Raw genomic sequence first — 17571 nt, 5'->3', positions numbered from 1 at the left:
CAAGGCTGTTATGAAGGAAGCAGGCCCATGTTTACAGTGGGCTATTTTAGGATGACTTAGACTCAAACCGCCATCTTTGTTTTTTTCTCAGATAACATGTCATCAACCCTGCTCCTGCTGAGCACCCCGTGTGGAGAGGAGGGGAGGAGAGGAGGGGACAGGAGAAGGGAGGAGGGGATAGAGGAAGGGAGAGAGGAGGGGAGGAGAGGCTGGGGTTAGAGGGGAGGAGGGGACAAGAGGGGAGGAGAGGAGAGAGGAGGGGAGAGAGGAGGGGAGGAGAGAAGGGGACAGGAGAAGGGAGGAGGGGAGAGAGGAAGGGAGAGAGGAGGGGAGGAGAGGCTGGGGTTAGAGGGGAGGAGGGGACAGGAGGGGAGGAGAGGAGGGGAGAGAGGAGGGGAGGAGAGGAGGGGACAGGAGAAGGGAGGAGGGGAGAGAGGAAGGGAGAGAGGAGGGGACGAGAGGCTGGGGTTAGAGGAGAGGGAGGAGGGGACAGCAGGGGAGGAGAGGAGGGGAGGAAGGGACAGGAGAGGAGGGGAGGAGGGGACAGGAGAGGAAGAGAGGAGAAGGGAGGAGGGGAGAGAGGAAGGGAGAGAGGAGGGGATGAGAGGCTGGGGTTAGAGGAGAGGGAGGAGGGGACAGCAGGGGAGGAGAGGAGGGGACAGAAGGGGAGGGGAGGAGAGGACAGGACAGGAGAGGAGGGGAGGAGAGGACAGGAGAGGAGGAGGAGGGGAGATAGTTTAAAGTGGTGATGTGCTATTTGCTGTGTTTTAGAGCAGTGTGTGTGTGTGTTTGGACGCAACTAAAAGGTCATGTGTTCAACCCTCAGTAGTATACACACAACTGATGTATGAAGAGGAAGAGGTCGTATGTGCTGTGATCAAGAAGGACGACAGGAGGAGGTGTGTTACTTACGAGCTTCTTGTAAGAACTTCTCCCTGACACTATCAGAGGTGCAGTTCTTACACGTCTTGATGGCCACAGACAGAGCAGGGTTTTCCTACAGAGAGAAATAAAACATCAGTAAATGGTCCTTTAAATAAATCAAGTCTAACAGGATTGTGTCTTGTTTTTCCACAAATGTGTAGGCTCCCTATTCCCTATGTAGAGCATTTATTTAGAACAGGGCCCATAGGGATACCCATAGGGCTCTGGTCAAAAGCAGTCGGCTAAATAGGGAATAGGGAGCCATTTGGGACACAGCCTAGGCCTACCGGGCTCATGTAGACTCCCTGGTGGACGTCCCCGAACTGTCCCTCTCCGATACAGCAACCCAGCTCAATCCTCTGTCTCTGAATCTCATAGTCCCTGGCTGGATACAACACAGCATTAGACACACTGACTGTATAATCTCATAGTCCCTGGCTGGGTACAACACACAGCATTAGACACACTGACTGTATAATCTCATAGTCCCTGGCTGGGTACAACACACAGCATTAGACACACTGACTGTATAATCTCATAGTCCCTGGCTGGGTACAACACACAGCATTAGACACACTGACTGTATAATCTCATAGTCCCTGGCTGGGTACAACACAGCATTAGACACACTGACTGTATAATCTCATAGTCCCTGGCTGGGTACAACACACAGCATTAGACACTCTGACTGTATAATCTCATAGTCCCTGGCTGGGTACAACACACAGCATTAGACACACTGACTTTATAATCTCATAGTCCCTGGCTGGGTACCACACACAGCATTAGACACTCTGACTGTATAATCTCATAGACCCTGGCTGGATACAACACACAGCATTAGACACACTGACTGTATAATCTCATAGACCCTGGCTGGGTACAACACACAGCATTAGACACTCTGACTGTATAATCTCATAGTCCCTGGCTGAGTACAACACACAGCATTAGACACTCTGACTGTATAATCTCATAGTCCCTGGCTGGATACAACACACAGCATTAGACACACTGACTGTATAATCTCATAGTCCCTGGCTGGGTACAACACAGCATTAGACACACTGACTGTATCATCTCATAGTCCCTGGCTGGGTACAACACAGCATTAGACACACTGACTGTATAATCTCATAGTCCCTGGCTGGATACAACACACAGCATTAGACACACTGACTGTATAATCTCATAGTCCCTGGCTGGGTACAACACACAGCATTAGACACACTGACTGTATAATCTCATAGACCCTGGCTGGGTACAACACAGCATTAGACAAACTGACTGTATAATCTCATAGACCCTGGCTGGGTACAACACAGCATTAGACACACTGACTGTATAATCTCATAGTCCCTGGCTGGGTACAACACAGCATTAGACACACTGACTGTATAATCTCATAGTCCCTGGCTGGATACAACACAGCATTATACACACTGACTGTATAATCTCATAGTCCCTGGCTGGGTACAACACACAGCATTAGACACACTGACTTTATAATCTCATAGTCCCTGGCTGGATACAACACACAGCATTAGACACACTGACTTTATAATCTCATAGTCCCTGGCTGGGTACAACACACAGCATTAGACACACTGACTGTATAGTCTCATAGTCCCTGGCTGGGTACAACACACAGCATTAGACACACTGACTGTATAATCTCATAGTCCCTGGCTGGGTACAACACACAGCATTAGACACTCTGACTGTATAATCTCATAGTCCCTGGCTGGGTACAACACACAGCATTAGACACTCTGACTGTATAATCTCATAGTCCCTGGCTGGGTACAACACAGCATTAGACACTCTGACTGTATAATCTCATAGTCCCTGGCTGGGTACAACACACAGCATTAGACACTCTGACTGTATAATCTCATAGTCCCTGGCTGGATACAACACACAGCATTATACACACTGACTGTATAATCTCATAGTCCCTGGCTGGGTACAACACACAGCATTAGACACACTGACTTTATAATCTCATAGTCCCTGGCTGGATACAACACACAGCATTAGACACACTGACTTTATAATCTCATAGTCCCTGGCTGCGTACAACACACAGCATTAGACACTCTGACTGTATAATCTCATAGTCCCTGGCTGGGTACAACACAGCATTAGACACTCTGACTGTATAATCTCATAGTCCCTGGCTGGGTACAACACACAGCATTAGACACTCTGACTGTATAATCTCATAGTCCCTGGCTGGGTACAACACAGCATTAGACACACTGACTGTATAATCTCATAGTCCCTGGCTGGGTACAACACACAGCATTAGACACTCTGACTGTATAATCTCATAGTCCCTGGCTGGATACAACACACAGCATTAGACACTCTGACTGTATAATCTCATAGTCCCTGGCTGGATACAACACACAGCATTAGACACACGTGACTGTATAATCTCATAGTCCCTGGCTGGATACAACACACAGCATTAGACACTCTGACTGTATAATCTCATAGTCCCTGGCTGGATACAACACACAGCATTAGACACACGTGACTGTATAATCTCATAGTCCCTGGCTGGGTACAACACAGCATTAGACACACTGACTGTATAATCTCATAGTCCCTGGCTGGGTACAACACACAGCATTAGACACTCTGACTGTATAATCTCATAGTCCCTGGCTGGGTACAACACAGCATTAGACACACTGACTGTATAATCTCATAGTCCCTGGCTGGGTACAACACACAGCATTAGACACACTGACTGTATAATCTCATAGTCCCTGGCTGGGTACAACACACAGCATTAGACACACTGACTGTATAATCTCATAGTCCCTGGCTGGGTACAACACACAACATTAGACACACTGACTGTATAATCTCATAGTCCCTGGCTGGGTACAACACACAGCATTAGACACACTGACTGTATAATCTCATAGTCCCTGGCTGGGTACAACACACAGCATTAGACACACTGACTGTATAATCTCATAGTCCCTGGCTGGGTACAACACACAGCATTAGACACACTGACTGTATAATCTCATAGTCCCTGGCTGGGTACAACACACAGCATTAGACACACTGACTGTATAATCTCATAGTCCCTGGCTGGGTACAACACACAGCATTAGACACACTGACTGTATAATCTCATAGTCCCTGGCTGGGTACAACACACAGCATTAGACACACTGACTGTATAATCTCATAGTCCCTGGCTGGGTACAACACACAGCATTAGACACTCTGACTGTATAATCTCATAGTCCCTGGCTGGGTACAACACACAGCATTAGACACACTGACTGTATAATCTCATAGTCCCTGGCTGGATACAACACACAGCATTAGACACACTGACTGTATAATCTCATAGTCCCTGGCTGGATACAACACACAGCATTAGACACACTGACTGTATAATCTCATAGTCCCTGGCTGGATACAACACACAGCATTAGACACACTGACTGTATAATCTCATAGTCCCTGGCTGGATACAACACACAGCATTAGACACACTGACTGTATAATCTCATAGTCCCTGGCTGGGTACAACACAGCATTAGACACTCTGACTGTATAATCTCATAGTCCCTGGCTGGGTACAACACAGCATTAGACACTCTGACTGTATAATCTCATAGTCCCTGGCTGGGTACAACACAGCATTAGACACTCTGACTGTATAATATCATAGTCCCTGGCTGGGTACAACACAGCATTAGACACACTGACTGTATAATCTCATAGTCCCTGGCTGGGTACAACACATCATTAGACACACTGACTGTATAATCTCATAGTCCCTGGCTGGGTACAACACAGCATTAGACACACTGACTGTATAATCTCATAGTCCCTGGCTGGGTACAACACAGCATTAGACACTCTGACTGTATAATCTCATAGTCCCTGGCTGGGTACAACACAGCATTAGACACACTGACTGTATAATCTCATAGTCCCTGGCTGGGTACAACACAGCATTAGACACACTGACTGTATAATCTCATAGACCCTGGCTGGGTACAACACAGCATTAGACACACTGATTTTATAATCTCATATCAACGGGTGGTATGGATGACTTCATATCAACGGGTGGTATGGATGTCCGATTGATTGTGAAATCAATCTGGGTTTAGCTGATCATTGAAGATCACAGTACAGCATGCAATCATGCAATTCCATTCAAATCAGGACTGCCAAGGCTGTCCATGGATTTGCATGCAATGGCTGATTTGTTGAATAAATACAATCATATTGTCAATATGAAATCACCATGCAAAACGTTTCACCAGACATGCCAAGCCATAATCACATTTTACCCTTGAAATGTAAAACATTGTTAAACAGTATGATGGTGTCAAATGATCTTTGTTTTCTTCTTAACTTTGCACATATTCTGGAGGGCCAGTGAGTGGCCCTGCTGCAGCAGTACTGTGTCTGACTAGTGGCTGTGGTCCCTTCCATCCATAACGGGTCAAAAGGACAGCCTGGCTGCACTATTCATCTCTCACTGGGCTGGACAGTGTCTATTCACCAACAATCAATACATCAATCAAAACACTACATCTACTGCTAGTTTGGCAAAATGAAAGAAAATGACAGAAACACAATCACACAAGTCAAACCAGAGGGAGACCTGGGTCAAATGGTAAATACCTCCAGATACCTGATGTAGCATGGATATTGATTGGCCTTGTGCGACCACTCCATTGGTTCATTTGCACACTAAATCAAGTGTAGCTCAAGTATTTGAAAGTATTTAACATATATGGTTGACCCTGGTCTGACAACCACAATACAACCAGAAGGCAATCCTCAAGTACAGGGCTGAGATGCACACCATTACCTTCCTCTAGTCCATAGTATTCTGCAGGGCAGTTCATGTGAGGAGAAATCTTTTAGAGGGTACATCAACATTGGAGGAACATAACTTTTAAACGGTTTTAAACTGTACGAAAGGTCCCTCCCTCTTCCCTTGTCCCTGGTTTGGAGAAACACATAACTAAGTAAGAGTGCTTTTCTGGCAAAGGGGAGTGACATTTGTTGCATGTAGAAGACAGTCAGTGCAAACGAACTGCAGGGAGATTAATACCCATGGACTACACAGCCATTTGTCAGCAGCCTCTGCTGGCTGGCTGGCTGGCTGGCTGGCTGGCTGGCTGGCTGGCTGGCTGGCTGGCTGTGTGTGCGTGTGCATGTGTACACATAATATAAACGGCTAGCGTTTCAGGCTATGTTAAATACATCTCCACTGTTATGATATAAAGTAAACTATGGAGTCGTGTGGAGGACAATCTTAGAAAAAAAGTTTTCCAAAAGGGTTCTTCAGCTATCCCCATAGGAGAACCCTTTTAGGTTCCAGGCAGAACACTTTTTGGGGTTCCAGGTAGAACCTAGGGTTATTCAAAGGGTTTTCCTATGGGGAAAGCCGAAGAACCTTTTTAGGTTCTACATACAGTTGAAGTCGGAAGTTTACATACACCTTAGCCAAACACATTTAAACTTAGTTTGTAAAAATTCATGACATTTAATCCGAGTTAAAATTCCGTTTTAGGTCAGTTAGGATCATCACATTTAAGGATGTGAAATGTCAGAATAATAGTAGAAAGAATGATTTATTTCAGTTTATATTTCTTTCATCACATTCACAGTGGTTCAGAAGTTTACATACACTCAATTAGTATTTGGTAGCATTACCGTTAAATTGTTTAACTTGGGTTAAACGTTTTGGGTAGCCTTCCACAAGCTTCCCACAATAAGTTGGGTGAATTTTGGCCCATTCCTCCTGACAGAGCTGGTGTAACTGAGTCAGATTTGTAGGCATACTTGCTCGCACACGCTTTTTCAGTTATGCTCACAAATGTTCTATAGGATTGAGGTCAGGGCTTTGTGATGGCCACTCCAATACCTTGACTTTGTTGTCCTTAAGCCATTTTGCCACAACTTTGGAAGTATGCTTTGGGTCATTGTCCATTTGGAAGACCCATTTGCGACCAAGCTTTAATTTAACTGATGTCTTGAGATGTTGCTTCCACCATATTTTGCAAATAATGTGATTTTCTTTTTTTTTCCCTAATTTTGTCTGTCATAGTTGAAGCGTACCTATGATGAAAATTACAGGTCTCTCTCATCTTTTTAAGTGGGAGAACTTGCACAATTGGTGGCTGACTAAATACTTTTTTGCCCCACTGTAGATAGTTTCCTCCAGCATCTTCACAAGGTCCTTTACTGTTGTTCTGGGATTGATTAGCACTTTTCACACCGAAGTACATTCATCTCTAGGAGACAGAACGCGTCTCCTTCCTGAGCTGTATGTGGTCCCATGGTGTTTATACTTGTGTACTATTGTTTGTACAGATGAACGTGGTACCTTCAGGCATTTGGAAATTACTCCCAAGGATGAACCAGACTTGTGGTACACCTCCCAATTGACTCAAATGATGTCAATTGGCCCATCAGAAGCTTCTAAAGCCAGAACTTCATTGTCTGGAATTTTTCAAGCTGTTTAAAGACACAGTCAACTTAGTGTATGTAAACTTCCGACCCACTGGAATTGTGAATTATAACTGAAATAATCTGTCTGTAAACAATTGTTGGAAAAATGACATGCACAAAGTAGATGTCCTAACCGACTTGACAAAACTATAGTTTGTAAACAAGATATTTGTGGAGTGGTTGAAAAACTTTTTAATGACTCCAACCTATGTGTATGTAAACTAGTTTTAATGACCTCAACCGTCAATTTGTAAGTCGCTCTGGATAAGAGCGTCTGCTAAATGACTTAAATGTAAATGTAAATGTCTAAGTGTATGTAAACTAGTTTTAATGACTCCAACCTATGTGTATGTAAACTAGTTTTAATGACTCCAACCTAAGTGTATGTAAACTAGTTTTAATGACCTCAACCTAAGTGTATGTAAACTAGTTTTAATGACTCCAACCTAAGTGTATGTAAACTAGTTTGAATGACTCCAACCTAAGTGTATGTAAACTAGTTTTAATGACTCCAACCTAAGTGTATGTAAACTAGTTAATGACTCCAACCTAAGTGTATGTAAACTAGTTTTAATGACTCCTAACCTAAGTGTATGTAAACTAGTTTTAATGACTCCAACCTAAGTGTATGTAAACTAGTTTTAATGACTCCAACCTAAGTGTATGTAAACTAGTTTGAATGACTCCAACCTAAGTGTATGTAAACTAGTTAATGACTCAACCTTGTATGGAAACTAGTTTTAATGACTCCTAACCTAAGTGTATGTAAACTAGTTTTAATGACTCCAACCTAAGTGTATGTAAACTAGTTTTAATGACTCCAACCTAAGTGTATGTAAACTAGTTTGAATGACTCCAACCTAAGTGTATGTAAACTAGTTAATGACTCCAACCTAAGTGTATGTAAACTAGTTTTAATGACTCCTAACCTAAGTGTATGTAAACTAGTTTTAATGACTCCAACCTAAGTGTATGTAAACTAGTTTTAATGACTCCAACCTAAGTGTATGTAAACTAGTTTTAATGACCTCAACCTAAGTGTATGTAAACTAGTTTTAATGACTCCAACCTAAGTGTATGTAAACTAGTTTTAATGACTCCAACCTATGTGTATGTAAACTAGTTTTAATGACTCCAACCTAAGTGTATGTAAACTAGTTTTAATGACTCCAACCTAAGTGTATGTAAACTAGTTTTAATGACCTCAACCTAAGTGTATGTAAACTAGTTTTAATGACTCCAACCTAAGTGTATGTAAACTAGTTTTAATGACTCCAACCTATGTGTATGTAAACTAGTTTTAATGACCTCAACCTAAGTGTATGTAAACTAGTTTTAATGACTCCAACCTATGTGTATGTAAACTAGTTTTAATGACCTCAACCTAAGTGTATGTAAACTAGTTTTAATGACTCCAACCTATGTGTATGTAAACTAGTTTTAATGACTCCAACCTAAGTGTATGTAAACTCGTTTTAATGACCTCAACCTAAGTGTATGTAAACTAGTTTTAATGACTCCAACCTAAGTGTATGTAAACTAGTTTTAATGACTCCAACCTAAGTGTATGTAAACTAGTTTTAATGACTCCTAACCTAAGTGTATGTAAACTAGTTTTAATGACTCCAACCTAAGTGTATGTAAACTAGTTTTAATGTCCTCAACCTAAGTGTATGTAAACTAGTTTTAATGACTCCAACCTAAGTGTATGTAAACTAGTTTTAATGACTCCAACCTAAGTGTATGTAAACTAGTTTTAATGACTCAAACCTAAGTGTATGTAAACTAGTTTTAATGACTCCAACCTAAGTGTATGTAAACTAGTTTTAATGACCTCAACCTAAGTGTATGTAAACTAGTTTTAATGACTCCAACCTAAGTGTATGTAAACTAGTTTTAATGACCTCAACCTAAGTGTATGTAAACTAGTTTTAATGACTCCAACCTAAGTGTATGTAAACTAGTTTTAATGACCTCAACCTAAGTGTATGTAAACTAGTTTTAATGACCTCAACCTAAGTGTATGTAAACTAGTTTTAATGTCCTCAACCTAAGTGTATGTAAACTAGTTTTAATGACTCCAACCTAAGTGTATGTAAACTAGTTTTAATGTCCTCAACCTAAGTGTATGTAAACTAGTTTTAATGTCCTCAACCTAAGTGTATGTAAACTAGTTTTAATGTCCTCAACCTAAGTGTATGTAAACTAGTTTTAATGTCCTCAACCTAAGTGTATGTAAACTAGTTTTAATGTCCTCAACCTAAGTGTATGTAAACTAGTTTTAATAACTCCAACCTAAGTGTATGTAAACTAGTTTTAATAACTCCAACCTAAGTGTATGTAAACTAGTTTTAATGTCCTCAACCTAAGTGTATGTAAACTAGTTTTAATGTCCTCAACCTAAGTGTATGTAAACTAGTTTTAATGACTCTAACCTAAGTGTATGTAAACTTCCCACTTCAACTGTAACACCTTTTTTCTCTGAGAGTGTAAGACAAAGGACAGATACGTCATGAAAAATGAAATGTTGAGAGGAAACGGTTTGAGCAGCAGAAGACACAGTCACAGCCAACTCATTCTACTAATAGTGATCGACAGATCCACCTCATGCACTCTGTGTTGGGTATTCCCCGTGTAAATAGGATTATAGCTTTTTGTGAACTACTCTCTATCAACAGTAATAGATACATTAAAGATGAACATAAAATCATTGAGAAACATTATTGCCTCTTAAATACTAGTTAAGTGAAGAACAATCTAAATAAAACTGCTACAAATGTAGTAGCAAAAATCTGAACTGTGAAAATAAAAAAGGAAGAACTGAAAGACGCCTAACACCAACTTGACCTCTGTAGCTTTGGTGCTTTCAGAGAACTCCAGTCTCAATGACCCCAGGAAGGCAGAATGTGGTAACAGCCAATCAGAAAGTGGGGCACACTTCTCCAAACTGGGTTAAAGCTGTACACTAGAGGCCACGATCAAAGGCCCACGGGGTCTGGAGAGAACATCTGGTCTGCAGCTCCCCACTGAGACACTCTACAACCCAGCACCGCTGTCTGTCGCTGCCTCCCTCATCCTCCTCAGCACATGATCCCTTACTTACTCCCTGTGTGACAGATGCTACGGTACTCACTGGAGGGCATGGTGTAGGTATCCTCATCATCTATGATCTCCGCATAGTCGTCTGTCTCTGGGGAAAAAAGAGAGTGACACACAGTGAGAGAGGGAGAGAGGTGAGGATAATGAACAGCAGCATTCTGACTCTAAGCAGGATAGCCCAACATAACAGACAGGAGTTAGGCTAGGCGTTAATCTAACTACGTCTAGACTTGTACTTAACTTACCTCGAGTACAATAAAGTATCTTTACCAAAAACCCACCATTTCAAAGTTGTTAACCCTTAACAACAACCCCCCCCCCCCTCCAAACATATGACAAACAGCCCAGCTCTGTGATGTGCCTCCCTGTGCGTTCTCCCACCATGTTCCTCAGGTCTGAGCTGTGCTCCAATAGCAGCAGTGGTATTTGAGTGAGGGGAGGAGGGATGAGGAGGAGTTTTCCCCCCAGAGAAACTTCTTCAGGCAAAACAGATTGAGTCACGGGTAACTCCAGAGTCATTGGGTGAGCCTGTCTATCCTGACTGCTGTGATTTTAAGGAAGAAGCAGAAGTTTCCAGGAAAATATAACACACAGAGGAATGTTGAGACAGTACTGCTTTGTGCAGCCTGAGATAAAGAAAAAAAGCTGCTGATAAGTCAAATGATTTGATTTGATTCAGGACTAGTGTTAAAAAGCTGTGAAATGCTATGATAGTGTGTCATTATTAATGAAGGGAAAAAAAGAGTTGAGATAAGGGTTACTCAAAAATGACTAGAAAACGTAGGAAAATCAGAGCTCTCTGAAAAGTGTAGAACCCAAATGGACAGACAGAGTGACAGAATAATATGACCCATTCTATCCATAACGAGGACACCACAGATCATTGTAGAAGCCCTGTGTTTAATAACACATAGGGAACTGAGGAAATGTGCAAATCCACGTAGGTACCATGCACGAGAGAGAGAGAGAGAGAGAGAGAGAGAGAGAGAGAGAGAGAGAGAGAGAGAGAGAGAGAGAGAGAGAGAGAGAGAGAGAGAGAGAGAAAAAACACAGATTTGGGCATGTTTACTGGCCCTCTTAGAGAAAGTTGACAGCAAAATAACGAGTTTAAAGGTCAAAACGAAGTTGCAGCCACTTCTTACTACCTCTCAGGGGATTCTCCCAGACGTTGATAATGGTGTTGATAGTAAGAGGCTGCCAAGTGAGTAACATACACAGGTCAAAGAGACACCTCACTGTAAGTAGGTCGCACGCACGCACGCACACACACACACACACACACACACACACACACACACACACACACACAAAAGGGTTAGGGGAAGTGTAACTTCTAAATGTAACTTCAGAGAGCATCTCAGTTAGTTGAACAACATTGGAATGGAAGTCCTGGTGCAGTATTTGTGCTGAGCTGAAATATTTTGTTTCATCCTCTGCAGAGAGATTTCATTCTATCAGGATCATACAAAGTCTGTAGAGAGATTTCATTCTATCAGGATCATACAAAGTCTGTAGAGAGATTTCATTCTATCAGGATCATACAAAGTCTGTAGAGAGATTTCATTCTATCAGGATCATACAAAGTCTGTAGAGAGATTTCATTCTATCAGGATCATACAAAGTCTGTAGAGAGATTTCATTCTATCAGGATCATACAAAGTCTGTAGAGAGATTTCATTCTATCAGGATCATACAAAGTCTGCAGAGAGATTTCATTCTATCAGGATCATACAAAGTCTGCAGAGAGATTTCATTCTATCAGGATCATACAAAGTCTGCAGAGAGATTTCATTCTATCAGGATCATACAAAGTCTGTAGAGAGATTTCATTCTATCAGGATCATACAAAGTCTGCAGAGAGATTTCATTCTATCAGGATCATACAAAGTCTGTAGAGAGATTTCATTCTATCAGGATCATACAAAGTCTGTAGAGAGATTTCATTCTATCAGGATCATACAAAGTCTGTAGAGAGATTTCATTCTATCAGGATCATACAAAGTCCATGACCACTCAGAGAAGAGAGGAAAACAAACACTTCTAAGACACGGTGCCAACATTCATCTAAACATTCTGCATCAGAACTATATCAACTGAACCTTGCACAACCTTATCGTGTTATACTGACAAGGTAATGACAGAGAATAAGAGAGTTATACAACATGACAATACATTGAACTACAGTGATGCCTGAGCATATCTACCATGGGTCTTCAGAACCTTATTCCCTATGTAGTGCACTACTTTCAACCAGGGTCCAAAGTAGTGCACTATATAGGGAATAGGGTGCCATTATATAGGGAATAGGGTGCCACACCAAGACTTCTCCCCAGGACCATCATGATCATATGGGGGGACTCGAGTTTCACACAAGCATCCCTCTATTCGTTCTGAGTGTGCTGTGTCATTGGGACCATATGCACACAAGCCTGTCTGTCCCCTGCTCCACCCTGCTCCACCCTGCTCCACTCTGCTCCACCCTGCTCCATCCTGCTCCACCCTGCTCCACCCTGCTCCATCCTGCTCCACTCTGCTCCACCCTGCTCCACCCTGCTCCATCCAGCCTGCTCCACCCTGCTCCACCCTGCTCCACCCTGCTCCACCCTGCTCCACTCTGCTCCACTCTCCACCCTGCATCCTACTCTGCTCCTGGACTCTGCTCCACCCTGCTCCACCCTGCTCCATCCACCCTGCTCCACCCTGCTCCACCCTGCTCCACTCTGCTCCACCCTGCTCCACCCTGCTCCACCCTGCTCCTTTCTGCTCCACCCTGCAGTCCATCCTGCTCCACCCTGCTCCCTACCCTGCTCCATCCTGGTTAGAGCATCCAGCCTGCTCCACCCTGCTCCACTCTGCTCCACCCTGCTCCATCCACCCTGCTCCACCCTGCTCCACCCTGTCTGTCCCCTGCTCCACCCTGCTCCATCCACCCTGCTCCACCCTGCTCCACCCTGTCTGTCCCCTGCTCCACCCTGCTCCACCCACCCTGCTCCACCCTGCTCCATCCTGCTCCCATCCACCCTCTCAATCAGCTCTTTATCTGACACTCACCCAGTAGTCATTAACATTCTACTGTGATGTGGGCAGGAGACTGGAGGAAGAGCTCTGATGACATTTAAACTGGAGAAATAGGAAGGAGAGGACACACACACACACACACACACACACACAACAGACACACACACACACACACACACACACACACACACACACACACACACACACAACAGACACATTCACACATGTTTTACACAGCACACAACAGACATGGTTGATTCACAGTGATGTTTTACACACACACAGTCTTGCACAGCTACAGTAACCTTGTGGGGACACACAATTCAGTACCATTCAAAATGCTATTTTTCCCTAACTGCTAACCCTAACCCCTGGGGTGGCAGGTAGCCTGTGGTTAGAGCATTGGACTAGAAACAAAAGGTTGCTGGATCGAATCCCCCTGGCTGACAGGGTACACATCTGTCGTTCTGCCCCTGAACAAGGCCACTGTTCCCCCTGATAGATGGTTGTCATTGTAAATAAGAATTTGTTCTTAACTGTCTTGCCTAGTTAAATAAAGGTTTAAAATATATATATTATAATAATCCGTACCCTACCTAACCTTAACCCTAGCTCCTAACCATTAAACTAAGTTTAATCTTAACCCTAAACCTCCTAGAAATAGCATTTGACCTTGTGGAGACTAACAATATGCCCCAGTTCAAATGTTTGTTTGTTTACTATTAGCTAAATAGTTAAACACGTCCACATGGTTGATTCATAGTGATGTTCACAGGCCTGTGCCCACTGACACAGTGTTAAGTTGATAGATGAGGTGGTGTGGGGTGAGGATGTTGATTCATAGAGCCAGACAGGTCTGTGACTGTGTTGATTCTGGTGAAATGTAACCTTAACAGACTGATGGTGATAATTTGTGCCATTGGCCTGGTCTGGTCCAGACTGATGGTTGATTCATAGTGATGTTTTACAGAGCCGTCTGATAACAGACTGATGGTTGATTCATAGTGATGTTCTACAGAGCCGTCTGATAACAGACTGATGGTTGATTCATAGTGATGTTCTACAGAGCCGTCTGATAACAGACTGATGGTTGATTCATAGTGATGTTCTACAGAGCTGTCTGATAACAGACTGATGGTTGATTCATAGTGATGTTCTACAGAGCTGTCTGATAACAGACTGATGGTTGATTCATAGTGATGTTTTACAGAGCCGTCTGATAACAGACTGATGGTTGATTCATAGTGATGTTCTACAGAGCTGTCTGATAACAGACTGATGGTTGATTCATAGTGATGTTCTACAGAGCTGTCTGATAACAGACTGATGGTTGATTCATAGTGATGTTTTACAGAGCCGTCTGATAACAGACTGATGGTTGATTCATAGTGATGTTCTACAGAGCTGTCTGATAACAGACTGATGGTTGATTCATAGTGATGTTTTACAGAGCCGTCTGATAACAGACTGATGGTTGATTCATAGTGATGTTCTACAGAGCCGTCTGATAACAGACTGATGGTTGATTCATAGTGATGTTTTACAGAGCTGTCTGATAACAGACTGATGGTTGATTCATAGTGATGTTTTACAGAGCTGTCTGATAACAGACTGATGGTTGATTCATAGTGATGTTCTACAGAGCCGTCTGATAACAGACTGATGGTTGATTCATAGTGATGTTCTACAGAGCCGTCTGATAACAGACTGATGGTTGATTCATAGTGATGTTCTACAGAGCTGTCTGATAACAGACTGATGGTTGATTCATAGTGATGTTCTACAGAGCTGTCTGATAACAGACTGATGGTTGATTCATAGTGATGTTTTACAGGTGCCAATAAATTAAACCGCCCCCAAGAATGTGAACCTAAATCTAGGCCAGACTGCACCAATATATCAGCTAGATCACCAACAAACCACATCACCGGATCCCTATGGAACCTGGTAAAAAATTGTGCCCTATAAAGGGGATAGTCCCATTTGGGACTCAACCTAGGCATTGCCAGATAGGACCAGAAGACTATAACCTGTAATGTAGCTTGTATGGTGCTTCAGCAGCCCACTAGGATGTGGTGAACATTGTGTGGGAAGAGGGAGCCATATGTACTTTCACTATTCTACTGATACTATGTGTTCAGCTCCACCGGAGCATCAGAGTGCTCATATCAAAGTACATGTCAGACATCTAGCTGACTGATGGGCTGTCAATCATCACAAGTATTCTACTGACATCTCTGCATCCTGTCGGTCACCACTGCATGCACTAATAAACCAGTCAATTATGGGATAGTTAACATGGAAGATACTCATTTCAGTAAAGGCTTCTGTGTGGAAAACTGTTTTGTTACCATGGCAAAGCCCAACAAGACAACATATCAACAGCTTCACAGTCCCAGTACAATACCAAACCTCCTCTGACCCCAAACCTCATCTGACCCCAAACCTCTTCCGACCCCAAACCTCATCTGACCCCAAACCTCTTCCGACCCCAAACCTCTTCCGACCCCAAACCTCTTCCGACCCCAAACCTCTTCCGACCCCAAACCTCTTCTTACCCCAAACCTCATCTGACCCCAAACCTCATCTGACCCCAAACCTCATCTGACCCCAAACCTCACCTGACCCCAAACCTCTTCCGACCCCAAACCCAGGAGACGTGAAAAGAGAGTGTGAAAAGGTCCTACCTGAGACACATGCAACCCTTGTCCGGACCCCCCCATCCAGACGCTTCTCATGGTTGGAGACTCTGTGGAATACAGGTTTGAACAGATGAGTGCTGTACATTTCCCTGTGAAAGGATGGTTTCTCCAGTCACCAGACAACAGAACAGAAAGACAGACTGGCCTGTCCACACTGTGGCACTATGACTGGGCTCTGTTACAGACAGTTCCAGGACCATTCCATTCACTGGCAGGGCATGTTTGGCAGGGGTGCTGCTGGGGGATCCCGATAAGTAGGCCCATCAGTACTTCCAATAGGATATGGTTAAAGGGTTGGGGGGTCAGAGGGGCGGGGACTCAAAACAGGGTCAGAGAAATTCCTCATGATCCTGCCAAAAATAAGCGGTAGGAGGGGAGCAAGGCTTGTGTTGGTTTTCAGAGCACATGACTGAAACATGTTATGCTGCCTGGAAGAAACTTTCCAGATGAGAGAGGAGAGATAGAGAGGAGAGATAGAGAGGGGGGAGACAGAGAGGAGAGATAGAGAGGAGAGATAGAGAGAGGAGAGATAGAGAGGAGAGATATAGAAAGGAGATATAGAGAGGAGAGATATAGAGGAGAGATAGAGAGGAGAGATATAGAGGAGAGATATAGAGGAGAGATAGAGAGGAAAGATAGAGGAGAGATAGAGAGGAGAGATAGAGAGGAGAGATATAGAGGAGAGATATAGAGGAGAGATAGAGAGGAAAGATAGAGATAGAGAGGGTGAGATAGAGAGAGAGAGATGAGAGATAGAGAGGAGAGATAGAGAGGAGAGATAGAGAGAGGAGAGATAGAGAGGAGAGATATAGAAAGGAGATATAGAGAGGAGAGATATAGAGGAGAGATAGAGAGGAGAGATATAGAGGAGAGATATAGAGGAGAGATAGAGAGGAAAGATAGAGAGGAGAGATAGAGAGGAGAGATAGAGAGAGGAGAGATAGAGAGGAGAGATATAGAGGAGAGATAGAGAGAGGAGAGATAGAGAGGAGAGATATAGAGGAGATATATATACATATAATATGACATTTGTAATGTCTTTATTATTTTGAAACTTCTGTATGTGTAATGTTTACTGTTCATTTTTATTGTTTATTTCACTTTTGTATATTATCTACCTCACTTGCTTTGACAATGTTAACACGTTTCCCATGCCGATAAAGCCCCTTGAATTGAATTTATTTGAGAGCTGAGATGAGGAGAGAGAGGAGAGAGATAGAAGAGATAGGAGAAAGAGAGAGATATAGAGGAGAGAGAGATATAGAGGAGAGAGAGACAGAGGATAGAGAGAAGAAATAGACGAGATAGGAGAAAGAGA

General features: G+C 43.1%; 1 protein-coding gene across 10 annotated transcripts in view; it reads right to left on the bottom strand.

The window, feature by feature from the left end:
* The window catches only part of LOC124005058 (focal adhesion kinase 1-like), a 162965-nt gene that overhangs the window by 40105 nt on the left and 105289 nt on the right, over positions 1 to 17571 (bottom strand). For 7 of the 10 annotated variants that reach the window (XR_006833557.1, XM_046313942.1, XM_046313943.1 and 4 more), the window contains 5 exons: positions 16239 to 16300; positions 10568 to 10624; positions 5786 to 5806; positions 1212 to 1309; positions 913 to 997 (listed from right to left, as the gene is read on the bottom strand). Coding sequence is in view for 9 of the 10 variants with exons in the window: in XM_046313942.1 (XP_046169898.1) it covers positions 913 to 997; positions 1212 to 1309; positions 5786 to 5806; positions 10568 to 10624; positions 16239 to 16300 (323 nt within the window). In the remaining variant the exon portion in view is untranslated. Of the gene's footprint in view, positions 1 to 912; positions 998 to 1211; positions 1310 to 5785; positions 5807 to 10567; positions 10625 to 10778; positions 10868 to 16238; positions 16301 to 17571 lie in introns of those variants that run through there. The other 3 variants (XM_046313940.1, XM_046313941.1, XM_046313945.1) reach the window with 2 other exon arrangements.

The sequence above is a fragment of the Oncorhynchus gorbuscha genome, linkage group LG19, assembly GCF_021184085.1.
Source record: "Oncorhynchus gorbuscha isolate QuinsamMale2020 ecotype Even-year linkage group LG19, OgorEven_v1.0, whole genome shotgun sequence".
Taxonomy (NCBI): domain Eukaryota; kingdom Metazoa; phylum Chordata; class Actinopteri; order Salmoniformes; family Salmonidae; genus Oncorhynchus; species Oncorhynchus gorbuscha.
Note: the sequence above shows the minus strand (reverse complement) of the source record. Positions and strands in the feature narration are given on the sequence as shown.